The 18,169-nt window shown below is 35.4% G+C and overlaps 1 protein-coding gene across 1 annotated transcript; it reads left to right on the top strand.

Annotated features, from left to right (window-relative positions):
* Positions 1 to 2,902: 2,902 nt before the first annotated feature.
* Positions 2,903 to 6,057, top strand: LOC121877266. The gene is made up of 3 exons (XM_042382927.1): positions 2,903 to 3,031; positions 5,127 to 5,390; positions 5,639 to 6,057. Exons 1-3 carry the CDS (start codon positions 2,918 to 2,920, stop codon positions 5,648 to 5,650), a joined length of 390 nt encoding a protein of 129 aa, XP_042238861.1. The 5' UTR covers positions 2,903 to 2,917; the 3' UTR covers positions 5,651 to 6,057.
* Positions 6,058 to 18,169: the final 12,112 nt, after the last annotated feature.

Genomic DNA, 18,169 nt, shown 5'->3' on the forward strand with positions numbered 1-18,169 from the left:
ATAAGTGTTTCTAACAACGTTATATGTATCTATCATCGGCTTTCAAATTTATCAGAAACGGTAAAAGAACACCAGTCATTTACAGGATTAGATAAATGAACTTTATGGAACCTGAATGTTTTGAGACAAGTTAAACGCCCTCCTAAGATGTCCCCACACACAACGCTTCCGTGACGCCTGCTGGACCACCACTCCACGACCCCCTGACGGAGACACGATGATCCTCCCCATACTGGCCAGATATTATGTAAATAACATTGATTATGTGTTAAAGGAATATCCTTCCTTCCTTAGGCTTTAGTAAGCCCCTTTATAATATTTATACTGTATATACTTGTCACACTTGCCAGATGCTTCTGGTGTCATTGTACAGGGGTACCTAGTGACAGCACTAGGATCCCGCTTCCTCTATCAAGGAATAAACAATTGAAATTGAAATTGAATTGACAAGTTAAAAGTATGTTTGTTAATGTTTTATTAGGTAACCCACAGCAGCATGTGCTGGGTGTACTGTAGTCCAAAATCAGGCATAGAATGCTTTAATGTCTTAATTATTTTCCTATTGTGGCCTGGCTATATTTTATTTGGCTAACGCCAGGCGATTTTACTCAGCTCCGAGGGGAACCCTTACACATGGCGTTAGTAGACTATCTCCACTAATAGGCTCCGTAGAGATGAAAGATCTGATTGTAATATGCAACACGGTGATGGAGAATTACCGGGTTGGCTTGTTTGGTGATTTCTGGTCACTTCGCCTTTCGGTTATTTCGGCCAGAGCTGCTGTCTTCATTCTTTTTCTGGATCATTCTTGGGGTGTTTCTCCATTCTTGCACTGTATTACTCAGATGGTCTAACGACTCTGAGTCTTATTTCTTCTTTTTTCTAGGTGTTGTTCGTGTGTTTTTTGGATGAGTTACCGGGTTATAAAGTATTAAATGTTAAGGGAACATGAATGAATGAGAGAAGTCGAACTGTCACTTTTTTTGTTTTACTTTTATTGTAGCAAAGTGTTTCTTGTAAATCTCAAGCCTTTGACTTTGTAGTGTTTTGAGCGCCAGTGATTTTTTTTAGAAGAACTGCCACTTCTGAGACACAAAACACCAGTTATTATTATTATTATTAACACACAACAGATGAGGGCCTTTTGGGTGCTGCTGACGGTGATGCTGCTGATAGTCTACTCGCCTTATGTCCAGTCCTTGATCCCTTGTTCTCCTGAAGTCTTCGCCCTCTGTTCTAACCCGCCAGACGGGTCCCAGATGTACTTCGCTGATACTTAAGACTGCTCTAATTTCTGCGGGTATGACCAGGGTGGTGTAGCCTGGAGGATGATGTGTTACCCTGGTCAGGTGTGGGATGACACAATCAAGAGCTGCAACTGGCCAAATATGGTGAGGAAACTGAATGAATGAGACAGAGAAGGGGGTTAAAGATAGAGAGAGATGGGGGTTAATGAGAGAGAGAGAGAGAGGGGGGTGACGGACTGGGTGCTAAAAACAAAGAAAGGTTCAGTACGGGATTTACAATATTACTCAACATCTCTAAATATTTCAAAATATTATTTCTTCTTCTTGTAACTCAGTTCTTGGCTATAATATATAACAACAAGTCATTTAAAATACGTACATGTGAAAATCTTCAGCTTTTTAATGTAACTTTTTTTGTGTAGAGAAAAATTACAAAATTAAACGAAATATACGCGATCAAGAGAAACGCTCACATAGCACCAGTTAGGGGACAAAACTAACACAAGATTTTCTTTGTTAATTTTTTCCTTAATTGGTGTTTAGCGAACGTAAGTGAGTTTGAGTATAATGTTAATAACTTTTTTGAGATTTATCTTAAGTTAAACACCTGTGTACAAAAGAGTTTCACATCTTGAATTACGAGGTGGTAGTCCTTGTATGAGCCTTAAAGTCTCTTCACCTTACAAAGTCCTGAATGTCACCAAATTAATGTGAATCTAATGTTGACGTGTTTCAGGTGGACTGTGGCGACCGACCCCGTCCTTAAGGCGGACGTTGACGCGCCTTCAAACGCCATAGGACCCCACAAATACCATAGAAACTGTTCAAAGCTCCTCAAAGCTCCTTCAGACTTTATATGACCAATTTAAATCTCCACAGAATCCCCTTAACTAACTCAACATACACCACATAACGCCTTCAAACTCCTTTAAACTTTCTTTCATTGTTCGTGTTTAGCGAGAAATTTACCTTCTTTTACTGCAGTGTTAAGACTTTCTATGATAAATATGTTTCTATATAAATAAATATATGTAAGAAGCAATCTGATTTCACATGGAATGTTTATTGCTGTTATATAATATAATATAAATAATCAAACATAAGAAAAATGTTTTATACAAATATGAAAGATTCTGCTATGGAGTTCCTCCCTACAAAGAAACTGCATATATTATAAATTTAGGGCATCGAACCCCCCTTAACATCCATGAAATTGTTAGTTCCCTCCTGCAAGATGCAAGAGAAACCCGGGAAAGTTGTGGCCTGAGCTCCGTTGGTGTGGTTTTAACATTAAATTATCACAGGTATTATTCTTGTCATGTGCGTCTGTTTACGTAACCCTGAGTAACGAGAGGAATAATAATGGTGCATGTACTGTACAGTCGAGGAATGCAGCGTGGCGGGGTGGAGTGCCCTCCCGTCCAGGTTGATGTCCTCAAAGTTTCCAGCTGCCTTATTGTTGACTACATGTGTGTGTGTGTGTGTGTGTGTGTGTGTGTACCGTGATTACACTTAGTCTTCTGTATTCCCTCACTACTGTACTCTCCGTGGAAGTCAAAATTGTAGCGTCATTCCGTTAGTGTGTGATTGTAGATGAAATGTGTGTAACATCTGCTAACTGCGCCTGGCAGTGGAGAGCGTCATAGGCTGTGGCCGCTGGGCTATATAGGATGGAGTCCTGTTCAAACTCAACACCATCTCAACGTACAAGCCTCATAGCAGTGGATCACCACAACGCGGCGCAGCCACAGCATTTTTGTAACATCAAGGTACCAGACAAGTTGGTGAGTAGCCAGCCCACCTGACCCACAATTACCTCGGTTACTTCTTCCGGGTATACAGTATATACAGGTTATAACAGGAAGGAAGGCAATATCCAGCAGGAAGATGATATAGTACTACCACAATCAAACTGAGATTATTTTTATTATTTATGTTTTGGTGAAAGTTCCTTGCGGTATCAGCGGTGAAAAACCGGCATTTGTATATACTGTACAGACTTATAATTGTTTGATAACCTTTATCAACTTTTACCGACCTGCCGATAGATGATTTTCGCGGGAGGGATGGTTTTTAAATTGTGCCTTAACACGGCAACCATAAATACTAATTGGCGTTTATAGTTGTTTTACACCTAGTTAATTGTTAGTTTGAACCGACCTGCCCTGTAGTGCTGCCAATGTAAGTGTAAGTATGAAGTGTATATATAATGTTCGTAATACAACACCTCAGCTAGTAGCTCACATGTGATAATGATAAATATTAATAATTACTGTATATTGTTAAATTATAGCATGCAAATTAGGTCTATTAATCTACGTATTTGTTTATCTACTTCCCGAATAAAAAGTAGAGGAGATAAAAAGCTTGGTCAAGAAACCGAAGTGAATTATTTGTTTTATTTTTCTATGACTGTTTTGCATTACCATACATCTGTACTACAACCACTAGTGACGGTGAAAGATCAAATGGACCCTATTCAAGTAAGGCCCTAGTTCTAATGGGTCCTTGTCCCTATTGTGTGTGTAACCAACAAATAGAAGAGCTCCCGTCATCGCTCGGTGCCCTCCAATGAAAATTTATATACTTATTGAGTGTGTGCACGTGCGCTACTTATTTTAGTTGACGTTTTCTTGCCATTTTTTTTTAACTTTTTAACACCATTTTCCCTCGCCGTTATCTCTCTATTCTGAAGCTTCCTTTTACCCCATATTATAAAACAAAGAAAATTAGGTAACAGTAAATAGACACAAACACTGATAAATAGACAAGAACAACACTGATGGTGGGTCATCTTATGTAAACCACCTAACAGTACTACATAGATTTTTCCCGTACTCTCATTTGGTACCTAAGATATTGGGGCAACAGTGTGCTAAGCGCGTGTCAACAATGGCAACGAGTCGCGCTCAGCTTGGCTCCTCGCCTCCCACACCCAGGCCAAGTTCACCTGTAAGAACCGGTTTTTTTTTTCCGCTGCCTTTAACGGGACTCGCATCAACCCCGCGCCACGTCACCCTGACCTACAAACCAAACTCCAGAAACCAGTCAATCAGGATCCCGGATACTTAAAGAGGTATTACGTTCGGTAGTTTTCACCCGAATATGGATATAAGAGCAAGTAACTGGCAGGTTTATGTACGTACACTACAACACTAAGATGGCAGCCCAAATAGGTGGTCCAATTTTCATTTAACTATCGTACCCCCAGATATCCGTGCTGTCTGCATTTAGAGGAAATATTATCATAGGATTATCAAGAATCAGGACCTAAATCGTCTGTTTATCCACTGATGTTTCTGAGTAAGCTTTTCGACCCTGGTGACTGAGAGGATAAACTTATAATATTTTAAAAGTGGTTCCCAGGGTAACAGTTAGCCAGAGGAACTTTGTTGTTTACGTCACTTATCCTACTATGCTCCTACACCACAACAAGGTAAGTGTGAGAGAGATTGGTATATCCAACATAAAATAAGTGTTATTGTGTTGCACTGGTATTTAAGCTAATTATCTAAAATTCTTCATCTCTCTACACTTAACCCCTTCCTCTTTCTCTGTTATATAAAACTATTTCACCCTTTATCTCTCTCACTCTGTCTCTTTTCTTGAACCTATCTTTAGATACATTTGTTACTCTCCATCTCTTCTGTCCCTCCTTGTTTCCGGTTTTCCTGCCCTACCCTTTGTTTTTCTTCCCCTTTCCTCTCCTTTACCTGCTTATAACCTTCACTCTCTGCAAACATTTATTACCATCCCCAGTAAGAAGGAAAGGCCTGTTGGGTGGTGCAAGAGATGTTGGGTGCCTGCTGCCTCCCTTCCTGCTACCTTCGTCAAATGTGACCTAATTTAATTCTGCTTACGGGCCTTTTGTACCGACAGGTGATGGGGAGGTTGTGGTTCTTCTTGGTGGTGACGCTGATGGCAGCTTCCTCGTTTTATGTTGAAGCACAGCTTACAGAACCCTGTACTACAGAGGACGCCAGCGCTTGCGCAGATGGCGTATTAAATAATATCTTTCAATTGGAGCCCGTCGCCAGTGATTGCTCTACGTACTGTAAATGTACCGGCCAAGGCAGGGGCATTGTGTTGGCATGTCCTCCACTTTTATTCTTCGACAAATCTTTAAGAGTGTGTAGTTTCCAGGTAAGATTTGTGTGTGTGTGTGGGGGGGGGGGGTCATTACGTAAGACATACCACGCCAAAGTACCGGTATTTGAGCCAAACTTCCTTCCCATTACGAAATTTTTCCTCACCTACTTGAACCAAAAACAGTGATTATACAACAGAAGCAATATCATGTTCTCTGATATATAAGTTTTTAGTCGGGGAAGGGATGAAACACAATAAATGTAAGTTTCCCAAATTAATATGAATCCTGATTTAATTTGCAGAGGAATTGTTGAACAGCACAGCCTACTCCATGAAGCCATCAGGAGCCTTTTTTAAGTTTTTGAAGAGTTGACCGATGTGTTTTTGAGTCTTTAACTGACATCTGTGAACCATTAAAATAAATTGTGTGATTCATTTATAATTTTTTGGCATCAACTTAAGTTTTTGTGAATCATTAACTGATGTGTGTGTGTGTGTGTGTGTGTGTGTATCTTTAATTAAAGTGGTTGTTTTTTTGTAATCATTAACTTAAGTTTTTCAGCCGCTAACATTATTCAACATAAAATATGCTTTACATGATTAATCGCCAATGACACCAGCCAAAATTAATGTGATCAATGTTACATTCTGTAATCTTGATATTTTTTAACACTAATGTTATTTATGTGATGTAACACAAATAAGGAATTCTTTACAAATACTTAATCTTATTTATTACATCCTTTCTATGTCAACATCAGCCTATAGTAGATTCATAGGAATATGTTTAATGTGAGAACAATACTTAAATTGGGGCCAGTTTATTTCACCTGATTATTTAACAACCTTACGCTATCGAGGGAGGGGGGGTTAGGTTAGTTACGTTAGATTAGGATAGTTTCTTAGGTTAGATAAGGTTAGGTTTGGGTAGGTTATGTTAAGATAGGTTAACGTTAGATTAGGTTAATATTAGCATGGTTAATCTAAATTTGAAATAAGTTGGTTAGCCAATCTTCAGGTGATCCCGTTTGAGTTTTTTGAGGAGATTGAAGTAAGGATTACCGCTGTTATGACGCCACTGGCATTATTTCCCTTTTTCTTTAGCGTTTTGCAATTAAGCCTACAACAATAATTAACACTAGCGGAAAGAAACTTAAGACAATTTCTGCGTAGTCTTACATATAAATACCTGGCGACATACCAAGGACAGGTGTTCTGTCTTTCTTTTTGTTTTCCCTTTTCAATATTATGTACACATGAGTTACGCCACCTGTTCTGATATCAACTATTGGTTTAAGACAGAAATATGGAGTGGTAAGAGGTTAAGGGCTATTATTATTTACAAATTTATAGTTTTTGCCGTAGTTCTTCATATTTGAAATGAAAAGCGTGCTTGACAGTTAATGAAGTTACACGTCAAATTTACTTAGCTTTTTTTTTATAAATCCTAAGAAAACATTGAGGGAACCTTACCTTATCTGTCCTCACCCACCTTACCTGGGGTACTTTTATCCCCTCTTTCCCAATATGCAATAAAAAAAATCGAAAATGAATAGGAAAAATATTTACAGCCATTTTAATTTTGCATTTCGCCTCACTGACCGGTGGTCGGCGACACGGACCACGTAAATATGTGGATATTGGTTTCCGATATTTTTAGTTCACAATTGAAAGGGGTGCATAAAACTACACTAAAACAACTATATAAAAGGGGGAGTGCTACTGAACAATGAAGACCAGATAAGAGACCTGCCGCCCGAAAGGCTAGTAAGCGAAGCGGTGAAGTGATATATTAAACTGTAATTGAGCCGCCACTGCCGGTCCGACTAATTACCCAAATGTAGCCGCAATGAAGTCAAATGATGGTCCTACAAGAATAAATCGGACTGCCAATCACTTCTCGACTGGTATTTGGTGTCATAAAGTTCACAAAAAATTGGTAAACTTAATTTAATCTGAGTTAATAGATCGAGTGCATGTACCTAACCTAACCAACCTAACACAACTCAGATTAAATTAAGTTTACCAATTTTTTGTGACTTTATGACACCAAATAATAATCGAGAAGTGATTGGCAGTCCGATTTATTCATGTAGGACCATTATTTGACTTAATTGCGGCTACATTTGGGTAATTAGTCGGACCGGCCACCACTGTTTATAAACCAACCACGTGAAGTATGAACTTACCTCTTCCTGTATTTTGGGAAGAAATGAAACAGCTGTCTATTACGCATTTCCTTTGTTTTTCCCACAAACAACACAACGTTGGCCAGCTTTTGGAGCCATGTTTATATCTACCGCCACGCCCCCTAACACAAGTGAAGAATATGAAGCACAAAATGTAACCTATCCAACTCGACAAGACAAAAGAAAAGGGGAACCTAACGAACCAAACCTAAAATCGAAAAGTCAGAAAAAATCGAAAAATATATATGCTTGTACTGTATTTCCGTCAAAAACGCTGCAAAGTTTTCTCCTTTTATAATTATTATTTTTATTGTTCTACAGTATATCTCTATAACGAAATCAATATACTGTACAGTAGTTCCATGATTGACCTTTTCCGAATCGTAACTGTTATTTTTCCTTGATGCCAACTAACAGTAGTACTGTATAGTATCTTTATTTTCTATGTTATACGTCCACTTGTAAATTTATCCTCTCCATCTGCCCATAGAGTACAGTACTGTACATGCATCCAAAATTATTTTAATATAACTACGGTAGTTTTCCACTTTCAACTAGGCTAATTTTGAAACTAGAAGACAACCTAATTCAAACAAGTTCAACGCTCCTTTGACAAATAAAACTGGTATGTGGTCATACATGTCAACATACTCATGTCTAGTTTCTGAAGCATTTTCCTTCAAACGTAACTTTATTATTATATTGGGCATGACATGGAGATCAGCTAGGTTCCTGTTTACCTGTTAAGTTATAAATTTCACAATCAAGTAAACAAAGGTTCCTGCCCTTTTCTGTTTCCTGAGGCGTTGTTTCTTTGAATCCATATTCACAATAAGTATCACCAATACCCCTTTTTTATAGCATTTGTTACATCTTGTACTTGGGAAATGAAAAACACTATGGGATGTAGAATGTGATTATTGAAAAAAAAAATTACAATACTTAAACTGGAAGCTAACATAATATCTTTACAATCCTTTACCCATAAAAACAAAAGATAATAACAAGAAAGTTTTTGGGTAAATTCATGGATCTTATGTACTGCCTTGATAAATATTCTATGCTAAGGATGAAGACATTCTGAAAGCTGACAAGCAAAGCCATACATTGAAGCCCTGATGATTAAATGATGCATCATTCTGTTCCAACAATAAAGGTTAGCTAATGTGTATGAGGAGATGGCATTATGTTATCTCCAAGGATGGTTTGCTGTCAGAATGAATGAATCAAAATGGAATCAGGTTCCAAAAAAAAAAAAAAATTTACTTACATAACGTTTATGCCAAAATATTGTGCTAAATATAATACAATACTGTTACCAATAATGGGAAATCATTCTATATTTATTGCCATAATGAATCTTCTATATCAATTATTTATTATTCATTTTATCATCCGACTTGAATAATATAATCTAGCAGCAATTAGCCTTTTAGTTCTTTGTTATAAAATCTATTAACAACCAATCTCTTTATCCAATACAGTAGTCATGTAATCTCAGCAACAAGTACAAAAGTTTTGATATTTGAGAAAACACCAAATATGACAGCTAAGCACATCATCTACATGTTTAATTACGTACCAAACGAAAGCTAAAATGTTTCTCGTCTTAACTAACTTTTAAGCTTAAGGTTACTGGATGGAGGGTGGGTAGGAAGGACAGCCAGTAGTATTGTTTTATCACAGTCATTTATTGAGCTCATCTCAGTACTAAGAAGTTTCACAGCTTTATTTCTCCCTACGGTCATCATGAGCTCTCAAACTTAGATAAATAATACAGTTGAAAGTACAGTACCATGCTGTTTGAAGAACACTATAATAAAAGCCTGATAAGAAAGGGCAAGTATTCTATTTTTGTGACAACCTCTAGAATTGAGAGGTTTAAAAATCCCTGAATCGAAAATAAAGAACAATTTTTGCTCGGAAAATGGCCAGAAAACAACGATGATGATAATGACTGCACATACATACAATATTGTAGCATGTATACTGCACTGTAATATATGAAAGTTATAAATAATCACTGTCTGAAATGTTTGGGAGTACATTATTAGAAATCCTAACATATGAATACATTGGGAAGAAGATAAAATAGATATAAATTTCTAGAGCAAGTTGATCTAGTTTAAAGTATTTTCAGGTACAGGTACCGTAAATACCAGATTGAAGAGGAAGATCTGAAAGTATAGTATAAAAGATTTGCCTCAGGATCACCACAGTTCAATAAGTGTGAGGAGGATATTTAAGCAGAGAGTAAGATAGAAGGGAAGCTATTCTGACAAGAGCTGCAGTTTATGACTAGTACTGTATAGTCTCCTGTGTTACATTGCTTGAACATTTTAATTTTAAGAGGAGCCATTTACACGAGATTGTTGAAGATGAACTAAATGATCTGTTCCATAGATTACAAAAATAGGTAAAATTGCCACTTTATTATCAGGGATTCTTCAGTATACTATTTATCAAGCCTGCTATCCATTACCCACATGTAAATGGTGTTTTCTCCTATACCAAATGCTTGGATCCATTCAAGTGTCAAAGAGTATAATGCACATTCTCACTCTAAACTGAGAATATAATCAACTTCTATATACAGTATACTGTATTCACACACTGTTGCGAGCTTATATTTACTTTGGAATTCTATACAGTAATTACTAACATCCTCCTTATATACCTTTGTTTCTCACAATACAATTTTTCCCTGTCCTTGCCATTTCTTCATTCTATTTCACATTTTTTTTTCCTCAACTGAAAAATTCTAAGTTTCTTTTTTTGTAAATTGAAAAGCCAGTGCCACACTTTTATCATAATAACAACATTATTTGACTATTGATATAAAGTAATCTAAACTATTAAAGGTATTTGAAAGTCATACTGTATACTTTTCATGTGCAGCATCAATGCATTATATTCAAACATGCAATATTGTCTGATAAATGTTTATGTGAGTGCTGCTGCTGAGGCAAGTCACCTGCCGAGGTGATGGTGGAGAAGGTGAATTAGGAAATATTTGCAAGCACCATCCAGCTGAGAAATGGCTGATCAGATACAGAAAGATGGTTACAGATATCAAATCTGTTGAGAGTAAATTCTGACAAAACATTGGAGTAAAAATAAAAAAAAACGGCAATTCCTAGAATGATCAAACTCTTGTTTTGATAATTGTCATTAAGCACAAAGTTTTTCACATTTGAGATCCATTTTGATAAGTACAGTATAATTACCGGCACAGTATATCAAATATATAGAGTACAGTACTGTTTATCTTGTGAACTGGGCACTCATATTTTTGGCTGCAATTATTCAGCCCAATGCTCACCTCTCTCGACTTGACTGTGGATGTTTTTTTATGCATGAGGGATGAGTCTTCAAGTGCACCTCAACCAATGACTAATCCTTAATCCCCTTGTTTCCTTCCTTTCAGTTAATGATATTATGTTTATTAAAACTAAGACATAAACACCTAACCTGTAGCTACATTAATTTGGGAAAATATGGGATTAATGAGATACATAATGGTAACAACCTTACAATATAATGAGGAATGACATGATAATAACATGTAGTACTGTACAGTCACTGTACAGTCATTTCACAGACTCCTGTTGGCACAAGTCATTTAATGGCATGCATCAAGCTTTTCACAGTAGTTGGTCTTAAATGGAAACTTATCACAAGCTTTTGTTGATATTTACCTTAAAATCCTCATTCAAAATTAGGAAGTTTGCATTGTGGAATACACTGAGCATACCAGGCACAGATGACAAAACTTTTTCTTAACTTGAGCACAATTTATCATTTATTTGAGTGTATTCATTGAGTGGTAATAGACATGATTTTTAAATTACTGCCTGCAATAATGGTGAGACTGATGAGCACATTTGTGTGCATTCTGTAGAAATCTCTATTCATGTAACAGTTGGAGGTTCCTCAATATAAGTCATTAAATTGCCTCTTGGTTACTGAAAGGCTGAGCCAGCATATGCATGTGTAACAACAATAATATCTATTCAATGGAATTCTTAGAGCTTGTTGTAACCAAAGGCTGATGTAATATTAATTAAGAGTTCATCACTACAGCTTTGTTATAACTAATAAAATTTAGAGCGACGAGAGATTTACAACAAGTATATAGCATAGTACTGACAAAACAAATTGTTTAATGCCTCAATTGGCTGTGATATTATTTATCAAACAGCAAATGGACATAAGAGTACAATGAGTGAATCTTTCAACAGTTATTTTGTCTACTCACTCTACACATACACGAGCTTCTGTAAAATCAATTGGATTCCTCACTACAGTACGATGTAACCCTACAGTTCCCAGTTATAGCTACCACTCATACATATAACAGGGGATGTCACATCAGATAGCAAATTAACTTTGACACCTTGTTAAAAAAAAATTACTGTACTATGCACTAATGCAAATCCTTCCTGTATTTCCTCGTTCATAAAGCTTTCTACTGTATACTGACTGATTGACCTCAGTCATCCATGGAAGCACTACTGAAGATAAAATTAACAAACTACCATTTCCCTACTGTAGGTCTCTTTCTTTGGCCTCAGTACACAACAGGGTTTTTGCTAAAAGTTTAGGTAGAAAGTCCAGATTGGCTATGAAGAGGTTGAGGATCAAGGGGACTGCATACATACTATTCTGTATTGTAACTCGTTATACAAACTACAGTTTCTTGTGACCAAATGAATACAGGTACAGTATACTGTACCTTTATTTTACTCCAGTACAGGTATAACCAAATGAACATAGACATACAGTACCTATATTTTGCTATAAAGTTGGTAATTTTTCTCTTTTAAGATTAAGGTAGCTTTTATTCTTGGAACAACCTGAACCAGCCAATATGTCACGTACGATCAGTTTGACAGACCGTTGGTTCAAAGTGAAGCCCTGATATTGTACAGTAGTTTCAGTAAACATTATTAGTGGTCTGATACACACCTTAATGCTTTGTTCATTGTGTCCATTTCTCTATATTTCTACTATTTCACAATACTGTACTGTACTCTACTTATCCCAGCATCTTTTTGTATTATTGTACCTGCTTCTACTTTCTGCTTCACATACTGTGTCAATGTCCTAGCTTCTGTGATACCAAAGAATAGTAATAAGGAAATCTATGTGTATTACAGTAACCTCCTTCACATGACACATAATTTGTTCATATTACCATACTGAACTTACTTCTACTTTCTGCTTCATGTAAGCCTCTCCAGCAACATGTGTTATAATGGTCACAGGTAATCAAAGAAGTATATGTGTAGTGCAGAAACCATCTTCTTTCTAACATTGACTTCTTCATCTAGCACAAGTGAGCCCTGGTTCTTTAACAAGATTAAAAAACATGCAGAATTCCCCAACAAACTCTTTGGGACATTGAAGGCAAAGACGTGATTAACCACCATAAAGTAATGGAGACACAAATAAACGGGAAACCATACATGCAATATCCAGTAATTGATGTGTTGAAAAATTTTACACAATTAATAATAAGTTACAACATTATTAAACTCAGGGCAGATTCCTTACTTGTATGTGTGTGGGACTAAAATGCCTACGTGAATATAAACTAAACTGCACAGCTGGAAGCATATAAATATATAAAGTAAAGCCACAAAAGTGAAGTACTGTAATTGCCTAAAGTGAATATTACGCATTACGATTATTTACCATACAGTACTGTATCATTAATATCCATCAGCTTATTCATAATCCACAATGTGATTATAATGTTTTGGTAATTTTGCCATCATTTAAGAGATAGGGATAAACCAGATGGATATTATTGGGCCTTACTGAGGAGAGGGAACATCATAGCAGTACACATCTGTTATAGTAGTTTAGAGAGAATGAATGACAATGAAAGAAGGTGGAGGCTGTTCAGTGTTAATCTCTGCCTTCCTGAATCATAGTGGTTCAGTGCTGGCAAGTGTGAGAAAATATTTTGTTTACTGTACTGTACTGCGTGATTCACTGTACTGTACATTGTTTCAAGACTTCTGCCAAGTGCATATCTTCACACTGCAGCTAACTATTCTCTCCCCAATATGCTGTATACCTTACTGTATTTCTTCTACATTATTGACCAACTTTTTCCTATGTGTAGTATTTGGACTGTTATAAAACTATTACAAAATTCAGATTTTTATATTACTAAAATGTTTATATATTGTGAAACTATATTTTTTTAACTCAACGGCAAGCTCTTTAATATCCAGAATCCAAAGATGTCGAGGGTTCTCAAAAAAAGCACCAGTGTTTGGGCAAGCAATATCAAGCTGCCCTGTCAGCTTTATAAACTGTATTTATTCTAGTGATAAATCATGATCCCGAATGAGAGATGTAAAAAGTTTAGAGTATTTCCCCAGCACTTTCCATTCTCTTACAAATGTCCAGTGTTAAGTAAATTCTCTCACTTAATTCCTTTGCTTGGTAGAAGGAATGTCTCATGTTCTTCCCCACTACAGTATTTAAACATCGCCATAGGTTTTAGATTACGTACGTACACAGTATCAGAATCTTGTGCAAATTTTTTCATACAAGATTTCACAAAGGCTAAAGGGAGAGACTGCGGGCTCAGTTTCTCACAGGAGTTAACGATTGTGATAAGAGTATTCCACAGCAGGTCAGGTACAAACTGTAGCTAGTTTGGATTATGGTTACAGGTAGTACTTAAAAATGAACTTATATTGGGTGTCTCTATAGTTATTATTATTTTTTTTTTTTAGATTTCTTGAGTACTGGATATTAAAGAGATTAGGTATGTACGTATTTTATTTCAGAAGATTTTACTTATATTATTAAAAAAAAATTCTGTATCTATATCTATCAGGTATGTATATTTCAGCATCGCACTAATTAGAAATCAGGTAACATACTATTCTGGAGAGTATAACATTAAAAAAATATGATTAATAAAACGTTAACGGTACACCTTATAGTTCAGAGCAAACGTCTGCTAAAACTTCCAAAACTTTTTTTTCTTCTTTGCAAACTTTTAAATGAGCTTAACATCAACCAAGGTTCCTAGTGGTACAAGACTATGATTGGTAATACCTATGTTACATTTCTGAAAATTAACAACTGCGGAAGAAGCCAAAAAAAAAAAAAGAGGGGTTAAGAGGGTATTTTTCTTTATGTCACTATCCAATTAAGTGTTTCTATCTTTGTCCATATATTCATACAGCAATCTACAGTACATCTATCTAAAACAATAATAATAATAATACAATAGCCCTAGTTACTACAGTACAGTACCAGCCCACACATTCATTACAGTACTAAAACTCACAATAACCTTCCCTAAATTGTCTCTTATTTACTCTCTTCTAATTATTGTACTGTTTTCCCCACACTTTCTCAATCACTCACTTATCATCTAAAGTTTTTGTTTTCTCTCTCTCTCTCTTTCTTAATTCTGTTATTCCTCCTTTATTTATAAGTTTGATGTACTGTAGTTATGTCTATTCTAAATCTCAGTTTAATTGCTCAACTGTCTTTCATATACAGGGTACAGTATTTCAATTGTGGTATATTTTTCACATTTGTTTATTCCTATACAAGCAACTCATAACTGCTTCACATAAGATAGAAACCTGTAGAACTGATTGGTAAATATTATACCCTGTAGAACTGATTGGTAAATATTATACCCTGTAGAACTGATTGGTAAATATTATACCCTGTAGAGCTGATTGGTAAATATTATACCCTGTAGAACTGATTGGTAAATATTATACCCTGTAGAACTGATTGGTAAATATTATACCCTGTAGAACTGATTGGTAAATATTATACCCTGCAGAACTGATTGGTAAATATTATACCCTGTAGTAAACTTTTAATATACTGTATAGGGGTATTTGCCAAAGAGGGGTTTTCGTACAAATGCCAAATTGACTCAAAACTTCTCGTTGTGTTTCAGATAGTGTATTGACAGTGATAAACAAAATAATAGGTTATAAACTGATATGTTTACTGCTCTTTTTTCTATGTTAAATATTGTTGAGATATTTAGAGTACAGTACTGTATAATCCTTTATTAATTTTACCAAATCCTCAAAACAACTCATCAGTTTCAAAAATATCAAATGTTATCAAGTTATGGAAAATATAACTCCATTAGACCATATTACCTGTCCACATATCTTTTTTAATACTGTATGCCTATTAATACCTGTTGTTCCTGCAAAGTTACAAATTTAAACAGCAACAAATATTGCTTTTATGGCATCTAATTTTGGTCATTTGCCAAATAAAGAAGGTAATCATTATCCCATGCTTCTCTTAATTACCACTCAGTTCACAAGTTTGTGCCCAACTTTCAGATCCATCCTAATACATATACAGTATACTGTATAAAGACGAAAGCTAAGGTGCTCCGCTGTTTCCTTTTTCCCGTGTGATTTCATCAAGATTTATCTTATCCACGTTTTCATTGTGGATCTACATGAAATATATATATATATATGTATATGGAATCCACTAACATTAGACTCTTCCAGTGTGTATGAAAACAATGTGCTTAAGACATTATCTGCAAAAGAAGCACTTAACTATCTACCTATCTATCCTACATCTTCACTCCTCTCCCACTTTTGTGTGGAACAGATCAAGGGTACTGAAACCTCATAGAAAGGGGGGAAATGATGGGAGAGTGGTGGAAGACAAATGTAGAAAGTGACAGGAAAGGGCTAAGACAAAAAGTAAGAATACCCCCCTCCTCCCACACACGTGTTCATATCCTTACTTTGCACCTATCCTTACTAAGTGTTCACTCGATTACATTTTAACTAAAATACGATACCATAATGCAAGATTTGCATTATTCCTAAGACAGCTTAAATGGCAGAGTAAGTAACGGATGGTACTTAATTAATACGACTCTGATTCCCTAACAAATAATATTAGCTACTTTATGCCTATGGTGTGGCTCACTGTATTAGGTTCAGGGATTATAAAATGAAATGGGATATGGTAATATACTTAGTATGGACAAGAGGGGAATCAGGCCTTTGTTATCTAATATTATGATTCTAACTACTGTACTGTACAACAAAAAACAAGAAATTAGCATTTACTGCACTGCCACAGTTAAGGGCCTTGCTTCTTAACTTAATATTTTACATTCTAAGATAATTTAAATAAATAAATAACTTGTTGATAAGCATCAAATATAATCTCACATTTAATGCTTAAAAGGACTAGAGAAAAGGAACTTTTATATTTTACTCTCACAAGACTTTTCCCAGTAGCGTGACGGAAGGTAACGAGATCAAGAACCAATAGACATCTCTTTAATTTGCTGTCATTCTTTTTGTCTAGCTATTATAGCAAATAAGTTTTGCTATAGTATTCCCCAGTAGAAAACATCTATTACGGCAATTAGAGAGATTGCTCTAGATTTTGGTCACCGCACCGTACATCACAGTAGAAAATGACTTGCAAGAGTGAAAATAAAATGTAAGTGAAGACTGGAGCTTTCTTTTTTATAGTCATTACTGGATGTGCTCTTGTCAAAGTCCATTTTATATACTGTATGTATCATATATTCAAGCTGGAAGCTCAAGAGTACCATGGTAATTTGTCATAAATATTCTAAAATCTACTGTTAAATCCTCTGAAATTAAGCTCAGCATGTGTGGCTATATACAGTACTATTATATCATCATGACCTGTACTGAATCTTCTTGCTTATAATAATCTCCGATAGATTTCCTTAATTTCCTCCTTTATGTCTGCTGTCCATTTTTCCAATTAAAAATTCTTGAAAATACATTAAAATTTCTTAGAAATATATAAAAATATTTCTAATCCTTCACCCCATCAGACTATTAAACGTAAGTGAGAGCAAAGAACCAAAGTAAGTTTCAGGTATACATAAAATAATAGCTGCAAATGTTACTGCACAATGAGATCAACAATTATCACATTTCTATTGCACTTCTAGACAGATCTAAATTAGACCTGCTTCAGGAGTATTTTATTACAACTCATTAGTAAAGGATTCTCTGAGGTTCTGATGATATGGTGAAGGTATCTGTATTGCACATTTGTAACAATGAGTGAGTACAAAAAATTTGTATTTTGAATGTACTTTGTGAGAGATGTGTTAGAAGATGTGTTAAATTTATTCACAGTAAAAGAAAAAAAAACATTTATTTTGATAAAAATATTGTGAAACTGTTACTCAGTACCTGCAAGACACACACTTTCCGTGGAGTCTGTGCAAATTCAATGTTGCCAAGGGCAGATCCACCTGGAACTTGTTAGCGTGTACATCCCCTAGAAATAACTGTCAACGTTGCTCCCAGAGTGTACTGTACCCTTCAAGCAGTATGGAGCTTGAGCAGGTCTTCTGTTATATTGGAAACTCCCATATTTAATTATTTTTTGAGGGGCCATGCACTCAGATTTTACTGGTGAGAAGTATCTGATATATATATATATATATATATATATATATATATATATATATATATATATATATATATATATATATATATATATATATATATATATATATATATATATATATATATATATATATATATATATATATATATATATATATATATATATATATATATATATATATATATATATATATATATATAT

This window comes from Homarus americanus, unplaced genomic scaffold (genome assembly GCF_018991925.1).
Source record: "Homarus americanus isolate GMGI-L3 unplaced genomic scaffold, GMGI_Hamer_2.0 scaffold367, whole genome shotgun sequence".
Lineage (NCBI taxonomy): Eukaryota > Metazoa > Arthropoda > Malacostraca > Decapoda > Nephropidae > Homarus > Homarus americanus.